The following is a 16,806-nucleotide window of genomic DNA, read 5'->3' on the forward strand; positions in this document are numbered from 1 at the left end:
TTTTAGCATCCACTCACAATTTTTGCTTGCATTGATTACTACCTGGTGGTGAAGGTATTGTTATTTACTATTTTCAGATCAAAAGGACGAGGCTCAGAAAGGGACCTGAGCAAGGTCTCACATGCCCGGCTGAGCTAGGAGAGGAACCTCATGCTTCCTGCCCTGAGCTTGGCTCTGTGGCCATTCCACTATGACCATGTTTTTATTGGAATCTCCTGGATTGTATCACAGTGTTTTACCTTTTATGAACCTCTGTTCACTGCCTTCCCTCCTGTTTGCATGCAGACACCTTTCTTAGAAATCGCTAGTTTCTATGAATCTCATCAAGTTCTGTCATAGGTTGAGTTCCCTGGAAGGAGAGCCTGATTCGGGGCTTCTTGTGCAAGTGATTCAGAAGCAGCCTGCCAAGGAGTGAGGGATCCAGGATGGGAAAGGGAGGAGGCAAGGCAAAGATGTGGGCTCTGCCTGGTCCCACAGGGAGCTCAGCAGCGCGAATAGCCCCCCAGAGTTGTCTCAACTCAAGGCTAGAAGGCCACTCTTCTCCATCTCACATATGTAGAAAGTACATATCAGTATGTCATTGGCAGTGAGTCTGCTCTCAGGGAGAGGATGTAGCTTCCTGGGCATTTCCGGGAGAAGAGGGGCAGCTGTGAACTTTCCACAGCCAACACTCGCAGCAGATGGGGCGTGGGTGCCTGCCCTAGAGGAGGGGCTCTAGGTGGAGCACCAGTAGCATCCCCTACATGTTCAATGTTCTCACATTAGTTTTTTCCTGAAGGTTGTTCCTGATAAAAGCCAATTTGTCCTGTAATAATATGCTATAAACCTCAAGTGGCTGGCTGAATCAAGGTGTCAGCTTAGTCATTTGCAAAGGCAACGGATAATTATGGTTGCTGTTTTATAAGGCCCCATGAATCTTATTCACCATCTTCCTGTCTGGGCCCTGCTTTTTAGGCTGAGGTCACTTGTCAGAACAAAGGCTTTTCAGCTCCTTGAAACCACAGAGGAGTCACAGGATGCACCCTTCTAGGGAAGGAAGATATGTCAACATGTTTACTTTCAGCACACATGAGCATCACGATTGTCATGTTAGACACTGTCCAATTTGGTCTTGGCAAAATATGGCCAACCTGAGATGGCAGTGATAAAATATTTATTTAGTCGCCAAGAATTCTTTTAGTGGCATGGTACCCATGCCCCGCCCCCAGCCCCTAGCAAAACAAAACCAAACCCCTAATTGATCTGAGTTAATATGCATGTTTTACACTTGGATCTCAGGCAAATGTTCCTTACAGTGTTGTCCTCAGATTGGTCACTGACAGCTTGTTAGAAATGCAATGTCTCTGGCTCACCCCACACCTGCAGAAGCTTTGAGTCTGAAACCAGGAATCTGTGGCTTAACAAACCCCAGGTGACTTTCATGCAGGCTCTCAAGTTTGACAAATACTGGTCCAAAGTAGTGGTTGTAAACTTGGTTGCACGTTGGGATCCCCTGGGGAATTTTTTTTTCTTTTTTTGGAGACGGAATCTTGCTCTGTTGCCCAGGCTACAGTACGGTGAAATGATCTCGGCTCACTGCAACCTCCACCTCCCAAGTTCGAGGCTGCCTCAGCCTCCTGAGTAGCTGGGACTACAGGTGTGCGCCACCATGCCCAGCTAATTATGGTATTTTTAGCAGAGACAGGGTTTCACCATGTTGACCAGGCTGGTCTTGAACTCCTGACTTCCAGTGATCCAACCGCCTCAGCATCCCAAAGTGTGCTGGGATTACAGGCATGAGCCACTGCACCTGGCTTTTTTTTTCTTTTCTTTTCGAGACAGGGTCTTGCTCTGTTGCCCAGCCTGGAGTGCAGTGGCACGATCTCCACTCACTGCAACCTCCGCCTCCCCAAGTTCAAGCAATTCTCCCGCCCTAGCCTCCTGAGTAGCTGGGACTACAGGCACCCACCACCACTCCTAGCTACTTTTTGTATTTTAGTAGAGACAGGGATTCACCATGTTGGCCAGGCTGATCTTGAACTCCTGGTCTCAGGTGATCTGCCTCCCAAAGTGCTGGGATTACAGGCTTTAGCCACCATGCCTGGCTTTTTTAGGTGATTTTTATCAGCAGCCAGGGTTGAGAATCACTTGTCTAAAGCTGGCTCTTTTACCTTCTATGAAAGGAATTTTAACACCAGCTTCACTTTGAAGAGTATGTTTTTTTAACTGCAAATATTCACTTCCCAATACCTGCAGGCCCTGGAATGGCATTTGCAGAAGGAGAAACTATTCTTTTTGGCACAGAGTCTCCTACCTGGAAATTTGTAGCAGAGGTTGAGCAAAGCTTTCACGTGTTTGAGAAGAAATAAAAAGATAAATCTTGAATGAATGAGATTCCTTAGGCCTGCAGAAAGTCACGAAGGTGATGGAGAGAAGTTAGGATGGGGGTCTCTGGCCAGTCCACATGCCAACACTGGGTATTATTATTGAGTCTGCACACCCAAAAATCATCGGCATAGGTTGGCTTCTTCTAAATTCAGTCCCACCTCTTAGGAGTAGAGTTGTCCATGTGGAAATATCACACTTCCTTTCTTTAATTTCCTTTTTATAACTCATCATACATTCAGCTTCATTATCCATCCTTCTCAGTGCTAAATACATTATCTGGGTCACACAGTTGAGTGCCTTTGGGTTTAGAGGATTGAAGACCATATGTACCCCAATCTAAACCTGCTTGTTTGGACATGAATGGTCAGGTCTGGTGTCCCTTGGCTGCCGCAGGATAGGGCTTGATGACCTGCTCCTTGAGAGCCAGGGTAAGTGTCAGTTCTGAGTTTGGTAAAGGGTGAGAGAACCCAGAGCGAAGCTGCCTTGGATGGAAATGTCAGCCCCCTCTCTCTGACCAGGGGCTTGACCTTGAGCAAGATCCTGACCTGGGCTAAGACTCCTGGCCCTCTGTAAAACTGGGATCATGGTGCCTGTGGTCCAGGGCTGCCAAGAGGAGTAAATGAGAGAATGTAGGTAAAGGGCTTGGCACACAACAGCCGCTACATGGATACAAACTGCCCTGTGTCCCTGACCCCTGTGCCCCTCACCCCTGTGTCCCTGACCTGACTTGGTACCCACAACGTTGGATAAATACCAGAGTATGTGTAATTTCTAGTTCTGCTGTTTCAAGGCTGTTATCACTCAGGACAGCTCAGTAACTTCTTAGGCCTCAGTCTTCTCATTGGTAAAATGGGAATTAAACACTCACTGACAGAACCAGTATTGGCACCAAAAGGATGTCAATATGGTTTGGTCATTAAGATATAATTCACATACCATAAAATTCACCCTTTTAATGTGCATGATTCGCGGGTTTTAGTACCTTCACACATTGTGCAATTATCACCACTATCTAATACCAGAACATTTCCATCACCCCGGAAAGAAACCTGGTACCTGTTTGCAATCGCTCCCCATTCTCTTTTCTCTCCCCCATTCTCTGGAGCCCACTGATCTACTTTGTGTCTCTGTAGATTTGCTTGTTCTGGATATTTCATGTAAATCGAGTCATTCAGTATGTGGCCTTATGTCTGGCTTCTGTCACTGAACAAGATGCTTTCCAAGTATATCCATGTTGCAGCATGCATCAGTGCCCCATTCCTTTTTATGGCTGAATAATATTCCATTGTAAGAATAGATTACTCTTTTTTTTTTTTTCTTTTTTTGAGACAGGGCCTCACTCCTGTTGTCCAGGCTAGAGTGCAGTGGTGGGATCATGGCTTACTGCAGCCTTAAACTCCCAGGCTAGAGCGATCCTCCCACCTCAGCCTCCTGAGTAGCTGGGACTACAGGTGCGCATGACCACACCTGGCTAATTTTTGTATTTTTAGTAGAAATGGAATTTCGTCAGGTTCCACAGGCTGGCTTCAAACTCCTGGGTTCAAGTGATCTGCCCGCCTCAACCTCCCAAAGTGCTGGGATTATAGGCGTGAGCCACCACACTTGGCCACATTTTGTTCATCCACTCATCAGCTGACAGACATTTGGGTTGTTTCCGCTTGTTAGCTATTATGAGTAATGTCGACATGATTTTATGAATAGCACAGCATCACTCCTCTGTGAAGTTTTATTATAAATAATGTCAGTAATAAAAATGCTTAGATTTGTGAGAAGAAATAAAATCCAATCATTCAGGTACAAAATAAATCTGTGTGAGTGCATTTGCCTTTAGACTGGGGCATGGTTGTGCTTATGAGAAATGCTACTGAGCATTAGGAACTCATGGTTGCCATCCATGCTATTTTGCATTTAGGGTTCTGTCCTCAAGTTAGAAATGTTTTATATTGGCCAGGCAGGGTGGCTCATGCCTGTAATCCCAGCACTTTGGAATGCCGAGGTAGGCGGATCACCTGAGGTCAGGAGTTCAAGACCAGCCTGGCCAACATGGCGAAACCCTATCTCTATTAAAAATACAAAAATTTAGCCGGGCATTGTGGTGTGCGCCTATAATCCCAGCTACTCAGGAGACTGAGGCAGGAGAATCACTTGAACCCAGGAGACGGAGGTTGCAGTGAGCCCAGATCACGCCACTGCACTCCAGCCTGGGCAACAGAATGAGACTCCATCTCAAAAAAAAAAGAAAAGAAAAAGAAACAAAGAAATGTTTTATGTCAGAAGACAAAGCCTGAATAAATGGCATTTAGGATGCTTAGAACTTTTGAAAATGGGGTTAGGAATAGAAGGTCAGGTCTGCTCAGTGCCAAGTGTTCTTTTTAATATTAGAGATATAGGGTAAAATAAAACATTGTGTCTGCCCTCAGAAAGCTTTCAGTCTGGAAGAGAAGATGATTAAGGGGGCAATCACAAGATGGGGTATGTGCGGTGGCAAGCCTGGCCTATGAACTTGCAGGGACGGTCTCCTTGTTAGGGAAATGGTACTGCAGCCAGCTGACCGTGCCGCTTCTCTTTCTTCTAGCATGGTAAGACACAAGGATGGTGGCTATTCCGAGGAAGAGGACGTGAAGACCTGTGCCCGGGACTCAGGCTATGACAGCCTCTCCAACAGGCTCAGCATCTTGGACCGGCTCCTCCACACCCACCCCATATGGCTGCAGCTGAGTCTGAGTGAGGAGGAGGCAGCAGAGGTCCTGCAGGCCCAGCCTCCGGGGGTAAGACTCAGAGCCTCGGGAAGCAGGTTGAGGCAGGCAGGACTGCTGCCGGCTTAAAGAAAAACACTTGGAGTTAGTTCCAGAAAGTTCTTCCCAGCTTGTAAGGAGCATGTCTCTTGATGTGTAACTGGTTTTCAATGCAGAAATATTCTGTAAACCCAGGAACAGAGCCCTTCACGATGTGTCTTTCTGTCTTTATGCTCAGTTACCATGGGAGGTACAAGGATCCAGCAGAGAACTGAGCATCTGGGTAGCGAGTAGGGGCCACTGGCCAGAAGCCTGGGTCTGACCTCTTGAGCCTGGACACTAAGGATGAGCCTGGGTCTGAGATCCTTGGTGGCCTCTGCTACCTTCCTCTCCTTCTGAGCCTGGGAGCCCTGCCAAGGTCCAGCCATCCAACTTGGGACCCAGCCTTCAAAAGTTCTGTGTCCACAGACTTGCCTGCTCTGTAGTCCTCTTTTCCCTGGGCTTTCCACACAGACTCAAGTCTAATATGGTTTCCTCAGCTACTGTCTATCCAAGACCACTGTCCGTCCCATCCAGACCACTCCACGACTTGTGGAAGGTCCTCAAAAAAGTGACTGGAGCCGGGCACGGTGGCTCACGCCTGTAATCCCAGCACTTTGGGAGGCCAAGACGGACGGATCACTTGAGGCCAGGATTTCTAGACCAGCCTGGGCAACACAGTGGCACCCTATCTCTACTAAAATTACAAAAATTAGCCCAGTGTGGTGGCACACGCCTGTAATCCCAGCTACTCAGGAGGCTGAGGCAGGAGAATCACTTGAACACAGGAAGTGGAGGTTGCCATGAGCAGAGATTGTGCCACTGCACTCCAGTCTGGGTGACAGAGCAAGAATCTGTCCCCCCCCCAAAAAAAGTGATTGGTATCTCTTGTGCTATCCAATATGGTAGCTTCTTGCCCCATGTGGCTCTTTAAATTTACATGAATTAAAGCAAATAAAATTAGAAATTCAGCTCCTCAGTTACCGTAGCCACATTTTAAGTGCTCTCTGGCCTCGGCTGGCTACCATATTAGATGGTGCAAAATTTGGAACATTGTCATTGTAGTACAAAGTTATAGTGGATGGCATTTGTGTACAGTGTCTACTTCTAAAGGATAAATACAATAAGTCACAGATAAAATAATACTTAACACGCAACACAAGATAGAGACTAAGAACTAGATGGAGAAGCAAGGAGAAAATCCCATTAGTAGCTAGCTGAGGAATGTCATAAGAATTGGGCACTAAATACATTTTTGAGTTTCCTAGCAGTCAGAGTCTGTCTGTTCTCACTTTTTTAAAAACATATGAATCTTTCTTTATTCCTCATCAGGCAGAAACAGGTAGAACTAAGACGTCTGCTAGAACATGCTCAGGGGAACAAGGCACGGTGCTTTCTCATCTTTGCAGAGAATCCCTTGGCCATAACACAGAGCTGCTGCCTCTAGTTTTGTTCTATAGGATCAGGATTTCCTCACCTTCTGTGAAGCCTAACTTTCAGCCAGTTGAATTGTCTGCTCTTGCATTTCTGCAAAACATTCCAAAGACAGAAGTTGCTGCAGAGCTAGGCAACAGCCTGCCCAGCTCCCCCTCCCAAGGTAGGGCACGTCCACTCTTGCTGAGACCTGCATGGGAAACAAGCCAGGCATGTTCTCTCCATCCACCTGCCTGATCCCTGCACAGGGCCTGCCTGATGAGATTGGGCAGGTTGAGGGCAGGGCCAGGACAGGAGTAACGTGGACCAGGACAGTCAAGAATAACTAAGGGAGAGGCCAGGCATGGTGGCTCAGGCCTGTAATCCCAGCACTTTGGGAGGCCAAGGCGAGCAGATCACTTGAGATCAGGAGTTCGAGACCAGCCTGGCCAACATGGCGAAACCCCATCTCTACTAAAAGTACACAAGTTAGCCAGCCATGGTGGCATGCACCCGTAACCCCAGCTACTCCAGAGGCTGAGGCAGGAGAATTGCTTGAACCCAGCTTGCAGTGAGCTGAGATTGCACCACTGCGCTCCAGCCTGAATGACAGACCAAGACTCCATCTAAAAATAAAATAATTAAATAAAATAAAGAAGAGAGAGAAAAGCAGGTGGCTAAAAGTGTGTGAAAAAGGAGGATTTGAGAGACTGGCCATGGTGGCATGAGTGAAGTGGGCTCTTGGGGTGCCCATCCTTAATTATTCTATAATCTAAGATAGGGGTCCACAAACTGTTTCTGTAAAGGGCAAAGTAAAATATTTTTGGCTTTGCAGGCCATAGAGTCTCTGTCACAACTACTCAACTACACTATTGTCATGCAAAAGCAGCCATAGACAATATGTAAATGATCGAGCGTGGCTGTATTTCAATACAACTTTACTCAGAAACAGATGGCAGGATGGATTTCGTCTGCAGGCCAGACTTTGCCAACCCCTGATATAATGTAAGGCTGCAGTCCTCCAAAAAATAAGGCCTAGAGGTTGCACTCCCCAACCCCAAGGCTCAGGGAGATCTCCACTTGGAAAAGGGAGTGTTAGTTCCTCTCCTAACAACCAACAGCTGCCTCTCCGCAGTGCTTTGGCCTCTTACCCATCCGGATGCTATTTAGGAAGCATCTGCTTCAGTTTTAGGGTGTCCCAGAGGCACTGACTCCCAGAACCTGCTACTGGATGAGTCCTATGGATGCATCCCTATGGTGCCAGGAGAAAAGAGAACTCAAGGTCTTCCAGCTTCATTCTTCACCAGATACCCAAGTCCCATACCCATCTTCCCACCCCCCAAATAAAGTATCTTACGCGATGTTAACTGGAGATAAAGTGAGGAGCAAAGATTAGGCAGGGAAAAAATGAAAGGCTGTAGAAAGGTAGGAGAGAGAATAGGTAGAGAGTAAGGTGTTTAAATGCAGAGTAAAGAGAAGTAGCTAAAGAAGCATGACAGACAGAATAAGATCCTTGGAGAAGGGCCATGCTCCACAGAAGGGAACCAGGACTCAGCTGGGCTGCCACACGCCATACTCCAGGGAGAGTCACTTCATTCGTAGGCTAGGTGAATGGTGCCTCCTGGAGTTGTGCAGTGCACAGCCTGCACAAAAGTACACAGCATACTTAACTCTGCAGTGATGAGGGCCAGAACGGTGTCCTGAGATCAGCACTAGGAATTGGACTGTTTTAAAGCATGTGTCCAAAGACAATATTAGGATCTTGAGGGAACTGGTAGAATGTGAAGTGAGTCAGGAATAAATGGACAGCCTCCATGTCCACCGGGGTGAACTTCAGAGTGCATCCACCCACCACCCAAATGGAACAGCCATTTTTCAGCTCCAGTAGATTGTTGCCTGGTCTTGCTATATCATCTCATTTTCCAAGAGGAGCTTAGAAATTCAGATTTCAATTTGAAAACAAAAAACAAAGCAACTTCTGCTTTTTCACTGTTGGCCACAAACTTAAATTTCTATTGTAAATATCCTCATAAGCCAAGTTAACCAATGAAATCCCAATTCCTATGGTTTAGTCATGTTACCTGTGTTTAGAATTTAGGTTTCACCAACCAAGATATATAAGACAGGGGCTAGAGAATATAACTCATATAAGACAGGGGCTGGAGACCGTAACTCCAGCAGTAAAACAGTCACTGAACTGAAAATGCTTATGCAGACTAGGGGAGTTCTTAGCCCCATGGAGAAGCTTCTGTCAGAGGGAAAGCAGGATTCTTTTGGAGCCAGTAATGAACAAAGGTGTCTGCACCCTGTGCTCTGAGCACCCCTTTCTATGGCAGGAGAGTTTCCTGCAGGGAGCCATGCAGTGTGGATATGAAGAGGTTCTATTCATTGAGTGTGAGGGAAACCAGATGCTTGGGTTCCAACATTCTAGATATTTCCTAAAGCTTGTATTTCTTTTCCCTCCACTAGATCTTCCTGGTTCATAAATCTACCAAGATGCAGAAGAAAGTCCTCTCCCTCCGCCTGCCCTGTGAATTTGGGGCCCCACTCAAGGAATTTGCCATAAAGGAAAGCACATACAGTAAGTGGTCATTGGATGCTCAGGTCCTGACTGACAGGGCCACGGGGCTCTGCAGGGAGTGGAAATGGAAGGAGCTCTGGTTTTGAGATGGGCAGATATGGGTCTGAGTCTTGGCACTGAATGACTAGGCAGATAACCTACTCCAGGAGCCTCAGTTTTCTCATCTGTATAATGAATGGGATGATGGTAACCTCTGAGATGTTAATGAGTCAAACAACCTGAATATAAAGTGTGCAGCCTACTGCATGGCATATGGTAGGGAACTAATAGAGGTTGACTTCCTCTCCCCCTACCCAGTTAAGTGGAACATGAATTCAGTTCCCAGCTTTGCCAATGACTAAGTTGCAAGGAGACTGCAGCGAGAGAGCCCTTTTACGGGATCTAATCCTAAAGCATGTGTCTGCACTTCTTCGTGAATAAATAATCCCTGAGCAGACCTGTTCCCTCCAGGCAATCAGTGTTCAGTCTTCTATGAAATGCAGCTAATCAGAGGCAGAATCCAACCTTTTGATGAACATTTTGAAGGGAGAGTGGTGCTCAGAAGTGTTGGTTTTCTTTCTGCTGTTCCACGACTGGTCATTGGAAATGTGAAGTGTCGGGAGGCCAAATTTTAAATAAAAAAGGGAACACCCAGTTCTGATGTACTGCCAGCCTCCAAGAAAGGATCGGAAGATGGATCTGCACATCAAAGGGGGAGGAGTGGGAGGAGCAGGCCAGGAGGAGAGAGCTCAGAAGCAAGACAGAGCCTGGGATTCCCACTTGCTTCCCGATTTCCCAGCACCTCACCTCCTGCATTTGGAGAAGCTGAAGGTGTAGATGAAGGTCAATTTCAGGGCCGAGATGAAATTCTACTCAGCCAGGAGGGCACAGTCTTGCTGAGCCAAATGACCATTAACTGAGTTAGGGGAGGGTAAAATCTGCCAGGCTGACTGTGAACCGCCTCCAGCTCAATTGTCAACCTGGATCTTACAAATCCACAAGGTCATGGATGCCAGGGAAAAACTTCCCCCTGAAAGGTGCACGAGCAGGCGGAACCCAGCCAATAATGTAAATACATTAGGATGCAACCAGAAGGTACATTGCAAACCCACTGCTTGAAAGGTAATAAATTCATATTGAGCTAATAATGTGTTAGGTGAATTGATAATGAATTTATATTAAGTGAATCAATTAAGCAATTCTGAATTGGCTTTTGAAAGTCTGCGAGAGGCTGGGCACCATGGCTCACACCTGTGATCCTAGCACTTTGGGAGGCCAAGGCCAGAGGGTTGCTTGAGCTCAGGAATTTGAGACCAGCCTGGGCAACATGGCAAAACTCCATCTCTACCAAAAAAAAAAAAAAAATTAGCCAGGCATGATGACACACGCCTGTAGTCCCAGCTACTAAGGAGGCTGAGGTGGGATCACTTAAGTGCAGTGAGCCGTGATCGTGCCACTGCACTCCAGCCTGGGCGACAGAGCCAGACCGTGTCTTAAAAATGAAAAAACAACCCAAAAATATTAAAAAAAAAAAAAAAAAAAGTCCACAAGGCAAGAAGCCACAGATCTAACTGGTTTTCAAATTCCTCCCTAATGTCCAAAGTGGAGCACGATGGATGTGTTGGTCGGAAGCCACTTCCTCTCCTCTTCCAGAAGTGTGGGCAATGTGTGTGGAAGCTTCCTGGTTGTTCATTGAGGTCCTTGTGGCCGAAGGTTTTTCCCCCATAATTTGACGAGGCCTCTAATCACTTCCCTAATCTTCTCCAGGTGACTTCAAGTGGTTCAAAGAGCTTGTTTAAATAAAGCATTAGCCTGGTCATAACTAGTTACCACAGGCCTGGGTCCCACTGCAATGGCCCCTTCTCAGCCAGAGCCTGTTTATCTTCTCTGTGAATTGAGGTGAAGGAAGGACTTGCTATAAAAACATTCAGGGAGGCTGAGGTGGGCGGATCACTTGAGGCTAGGGGTTCGAGACCAGCCTGGGCAACATGGTGAAACCCCGTCTCTACTGAAAACACAAAAATTAGCCAGGTGTGGTGGCGCAAGCCTGTAATCCCATCTGCTCAGGAGGCTGAGGCAGGAGAATCGCTTGAACCCGGGAGGTGGAGGTTGCAGTGATCCGAGATAGTGCCGTTGCACTCTCCAGCCTGGGCGACAGAGTGAGACTCTATCTCAAATAAATAAATATTCAGATATTTTGTCATAACTTACGGACAGTGCAGCTTAATAATAAACAACACCTCATATTTGGAAACAATGCTTTCACATAAATTATTTCATTTTTTAAAAATTTCAGCTCCCCCCACCACCCTTCTGGGAGATAAGGAAAGTACCGTTAGGGTCCATTTTCCAGATGAGAAAACCGAGGCTTGGAGAAGCTAACCTGCTCCAAATCACTTCCCTCCTCCTTAACTCTACAAATTGTGGCACACGTGTGTTTGTTGTTTCTGTGTGTCTGTGTGTGTCTGTGATGGTATACGTGTAGCGGTATGGATGTTTTTTGGGGGTGCTACAGAAATAATAAAATAATACAAAAAAGCAAAGAAGCAGCCGGTGCAGTGACTCACACCTGTAATCCCAGCACTTTGGGAGGCTGAGGTGGGCGGATCGCCTGAGGTCAGCAGTTCGAGGCCAGCCTGACATGGAGAAACCCCATCTCTACTAAAAATACAAAATTAGCCAGGCTTGGTGGTACATGCCTGTAATCCCAGCTACTTGGGAGGCTTAGACAGGAGAATCGCTTGAACCCAGGAGATGGAGGTTGCAGTGAGCTGAGATTGCACCATTGCACTCCAACCTGGGCAACAACAGCGAAACTCTGTCTCCAAAAAAAAAAAAAAAAAGGCAAATAAGCAAAATAAATGAGGGTATGAGTGAGAAGAAACACATTGGATTGAGGAAATCTTCATAAAACAGGATATTTCAAATGTTTAGAGGAATATCAGTGTGAGTTGCTCAGCTGAGGTGGTGTGAGGGCTGGCTGGCAAATTCATGAGTCTTTGAAGTCAGACCACTTGCTGCTCCAGCATTTGGAAGATGTGCAGAATGCCACACCATCTTGCCAGTATGTGTCTTTTTTTTTTTTTTTTTTTTTTGAGACAGAGTCTTTCTCTGTCACCCAGGCTAGAGTGCAGTGGCTCGATCTTGGCTCACTGCAACGTCCACCTCCCAGGTTCAAATGATTCTCCTCCTTCAGCCTCCCGAATAGCTGGGATTACAGGTGTGTGTCACCACATCCAGCTAATTTTTGTATTTTCAGTAGAGACAGGGTTTTGCCATGTTGGCCAGGCTGGTCTCAAACTCCTGACCTCAGGTAATCCACCCACCTTGGCCTCACAAAGTGCTGGGATTACGGGCGTGAGCCACCACGGCCGGCCCAGAACGTGTCTTCTGTGTTAGAAAATTTGAACACTGGAGCAGGGGTGGAGGGGGGAACAACACTCCAAGTAAATGGGTTTTAGAATCTTTGTTTTAAAAAAAAAGTGAGAGAGAGAAAAAAAAAAAAGAGATGTAGTCTCGCTATAATGCCCAGACTGGTCTCAAACTCCTGGGCTCAAGAGATCTCCCTCCTCGGCCTCCCAAAGTGCTGGGATTACATGCATGAGGCACCATGCCCGGCCAGTTTGGAATCTTTCATGTTGAATTTAACCAAAAGCTGATTTCAGGGAACCTCATCATATCCTCCCAGCTCTACATTCCTTCTCCCGTGTGCTTTTATCACAGGTGCTCTGTTATGGCAAAAAGGAGTGGCCAGGGAAGTGTGTGTCCTAGGAGGGTCAAGGGATCGAGGGGAGTAGGGGTCTTGGTGTTCCCCAAGCCCTGTCCTGTGCTGATACAATCCAGACAGAATGGCCCCTTGTCCCCTGCCCTTTGTGTTCTGAAGTTAAAAAAAAAGACAGTTGTGCAACTCGAGTCTGTCCTGGTCTGTTTACCAAGCACTGGAGCATGTGCTCGGCATGAGTCAAGCGATGAACTTCCAGATCATCGACTGTTTACCGATGGCTGCTGGCTGACATGCCTCCTCTGCACAGCTGGTTCTGATAAGCCACACGGTAGTTTGTTTGAGAGTACTCAGATGGTCCCACACACGTGGTGTTAGGGGGCTCTTCCTGTCCCAGAACGTGCTCAGGGAGAATCAGCTGGTTTCTGAAATCTCTTTTCCAGCCTTTTCCCTGGAAGGCTCAGGAATCAGTTTCGCAGATTTATTCCGGCTCATTGCTTTCTACTGCATCAGCAGGTAAGGCCTCTTCCTCTCATATGGTTTCAAGGCCCTGTTTGGTGTGTGGGATATAATTAACCTGAGGTTTCTTGAAGGATCTAGGAGGCTGGCCACCTATTTGATGTTGCCAGATTAAGACTGGTTACTTAAGTAAAATGTTCACCAAGTGAACAGGTTCACCAAGTTCACACCATGCCAGGCTTAAGGTCAAAACAACTACCCCAAAACCTCCAAACATAAATTATCCTTCATATGATTATTTCTTCAAGCTGCTCCAAAGGCTCCTTTCAGCCAGACCCATCAAGCAGGAAACACACACACACATGCACATATGTGCACACATGCACACACACACCTACACACAGAAAGGGACTGCGCATGCAAACCTGTGACTTTGAAAGGTTCATGATAATGCCTCTGAAAACTCTGTAAGGGATGGAGTTCATTCTACAAATGTGGGTTCCTTAAACCAGCCCATCAGTCTTGTCCTTCAGGCCAACTGGGTGCTCATGTCCTTTTCATAACCAAAGCAACTATTTTGTTCTGTACAATGTTAAGTCCAAAATCAGTTTTTTGTTTTTTGTTTTCTTTTTGAGATGAAGTCTCACTCTGTCACCCAGGCTGGAGAGCAGTGGCGTGATCTTGGCTCACTACAACCTCTGCCTCCTGGGATCAAGCAATTCTCCCGACTCAGCCTCCTGAGTAGCTGAGATTACAGGCGCCTAACACTATGCCTGGCTAATTTTTGTATTTTTAGTAGAGACGGGTTTTCACCATGTTGACCAGGCTGGTCTTGAACTCCTAACCTCAGATGATTCACCCGAATCGGCCTCCCAAAGTGCTGGGATTACAGGTGTGAGCCACCACGCCCCGCCCAGAATCAGAATATTAACCAGAGTCAACAGGGTGTGCATTGTGAAAGGCTTTCTTTTTTTTTTTTTTTTTCCCGTTTTTTTTCTTACTAGCAATAACAGTTTTTTCACATCAAGTGTTTTTTCAGTAATTAAGAATCGAAATTCTGGTTATCTGCAGGGATTGGCATTGTCTCCTCTTATGGGGCTGAGCTCAATTTGGCCTCCTTTTCTTCTCTGTCTGTCCATGGCAGCTGATATGGCAGAGACAGGAAAATGTGTTACTAGGATGTTTTCAGACATCACTTCTCACAGCTAACACACATATAGGCTGGGGAGTTTATTTGATTTTGGCTCGGTTTATTTTAATTTAAGGATTAGGTTGTTTCTCAAAGACTAAATGCCTGTTGACTAGACTCTGCCAGAGGGCAGGAGGCACTACGCACTTTTTTTTTTTTTTTGAGATGGAGTTTCACTTTTGTTGCCCAGGCTGGGGTGCAATGGTGTGATCTCAGCTCACTGCAACCTCCACCTCCTTGGGTTCAAGCAATTCTCCTGCCTCAGCCTCCTGAGTAGCTGGGATTACAGGCATGCACCACCATGCCCAGCTAATTTTTGTATTTTTAGTAGAGACGGGGTTTTACCACGTTGGCCAGGCTGGTCTCAAACTCCTGACCTCAGGCAATCCGCCCGCCTCAGCCTCCCAAAGTGCTGGGATTACAGGTGTGAGCACCGTGCCCGGCCAGGAGCCACTAAGCCCTTCGCCCTCTGAAGTCTCCAGGTCAGCTGAAGCCACACAATAAATGGCCTCAGAAAGGGGAGGCACTTCCAGAGGAGGAATTCAGCGCTGCTCACCAGCAGGAAGAAAATGAGGGCTTCACTGAGAATGGGACCAGTACCTGGGAGCACCTCCCAAGAGGATGCAACCAGCCTGCCATGATTTGGGCAGGATCTCTTAAGCCTGTGTAAGGAAATGAAATGTGCTGCCCAAAGAGAGGAGGCTGGTACAGAAGCACAGCCCCCAACAGACACACACACACACACACACACTCACACACACACACTCATCCCCAGGGAACCACACCTGGTCTGGCCTAAAGCCAACCAGGTTGGAGGAGTAAGTCTCAATGCTAACACGTTGGCCAGGGGCGAAGCCGGCTGATATTTACTTTTCACAGTTTGCTTTTTGGTAATTGTGGAGTTGTTGGGAAAAATTACACCTACAAAGCAATATTTGGCAGTAGCATAGAAAAGTTACCATCAGTGTTCATGGTAGACTGGAGTACCTGCTGTCCAGGACTGTTTGAAGATGCAAGGAGATAAAGTATATGAAAGCCTTATAAACTATAACGCATGATACCAATATATAAGGTACTTATAGGAAAACTCCAAAATTGATGTTTTGCAGGTAGGAAGGCCGAGATTAATTTCCCTGTTTGTTCCAAAATGCAAAGATATTTGATGTTTTTGTTTCTCTTTCTATGCTACTCATCTATGTTCTTGGCAATTGATAGTTGATTTACCCAGTCTTACAAGAATATTTGTGACATTTTTTAGTTGGCTGTTAGTACATAAATATATTCAAGTAAAGAAAGTGATTGGATTATTGGTTCTGGTGTTTCACACAGCATGCATATGCAAATATGCATTGCACAAGAGAATTCACGAATCAATAAACATAGGATTTGCCATAGTGGGAAGGCTCGCTGAAAAGTGTCGTTGAGAATACAAATAGTGACTGCACACCTTCACCCCCAATGCCTGGCAACGCTCTGTTGATTTGGTGTTATCAGTGTAGTAGTGAGAGTACTAGAGTCATTTGGAGTCTTGCTAAATGCAGAATCCGATTCAGTGGGTCTGGGGTGGTACCTGAGGTTTTGCATTTTCAGCAAGCTCCCAGGGGTTGAGGCTAATGCTGCTTGTCCTCAGACCGGAATAGAGGAGTAGAGGAAATAATAATTTTAGGGGTCTTCTATATCTGTACTAAGCACCATACATACATATTTCTAATCCTCATGGCAACCCTATAAATTAGGATGATGAAAACACTGAGGCAGAAAAAGTGAAGCACGTGCCCACAATCATTCAATCAGTAAATGACAGTTACGGGAGTTGAACTCAGGCCTGCCTTAATGCCAAAGCCCATATTTTCCCACCATACTATTCAGCTGCTCAGACCTTAGGGTCCAACACATCCGGGTTTTGACCCTCACTTCACCTCCATTAGCTCTGCGAAGGTGTGCTAGGGACCTCACTTCTCTGTGTCGTCATCTGCTCCTGATCCACAGAATGGGGGCATCACGGCTTCCTCCCAGGGCTGTTCCAGGCCCCACACGAGTTACAGTGCCTGCTGTAATTTAATAGTAGTTGCCCGATGATCTTTGTCCCCTCCCCTTTAGAAATCTACGTATAGAGCAAAGTTAAACAAAATAAATCTAGACTGTACATGTTTTAACTCTTGGGTGAAACATTTATATCTAAGATGATGGCTTTTGTTTGTCTGTTATGCAAGCTTTAGAATTGAGGCCCCTTTCTTTAATAGGATGTAAGTGAGAAGGCATCCCTGTGTGTGTGTGAGTGTGTGTGCGTGTGCACGCATGTGCATGTGTGTGTGAAGATGCT

General features: G+C 46.4%; 1 protein-coding gene across 9 annotated transcripts in view; it reads left to right on the forward strand.

Moving 5' to 3' along the window:
- Nucleotides 1–16,806, forward strand: part of RIN2 (Ras and Rab interactor 2) — a 251,239-nt gene that overhangs the window by 200,186 nt on the left and 34,247 nt on the right. For all 9 annotated transcript variants that reach the window (XM_016937522.4, XM_063803173.1, XM_024352161.3 and 6 more), the window contains 3 exons: nucleotides 4,943–5,135; nucleotides 9,024–9,135; nucleotides 13,279–13,351. In XM_016937522.4, the coding sequence (XP_016793011.3) occupies nucleotides 4,943–5,135; nucleotides 9,024–9,135; nucleotides 13,279–13,351 (378 nt within the window). The remainder of the gene's footprint in view (nucleotides 1–4,942; nucleotides 5,136–9,023; nucleotides 9,136–13,278; nucleotides 13,352–16,806) is intronic.

The sequence above is a fragment of the Pan troglodytes genome, chromosome 21 (assembly GCF_028858775.2).
Source record: "Pan troglodytes isolate AG18354 chromosome 21, NHGRI_mPanTro3-v2.0_pri, whole genome shotgun sequence".
NCBI classification, from domain to species: domain Eukaryota; kingdom Metazoa; phylum Chordata; class Mammalia; order Primates; family Hominidae; genus Pan; species Pan troglodytes.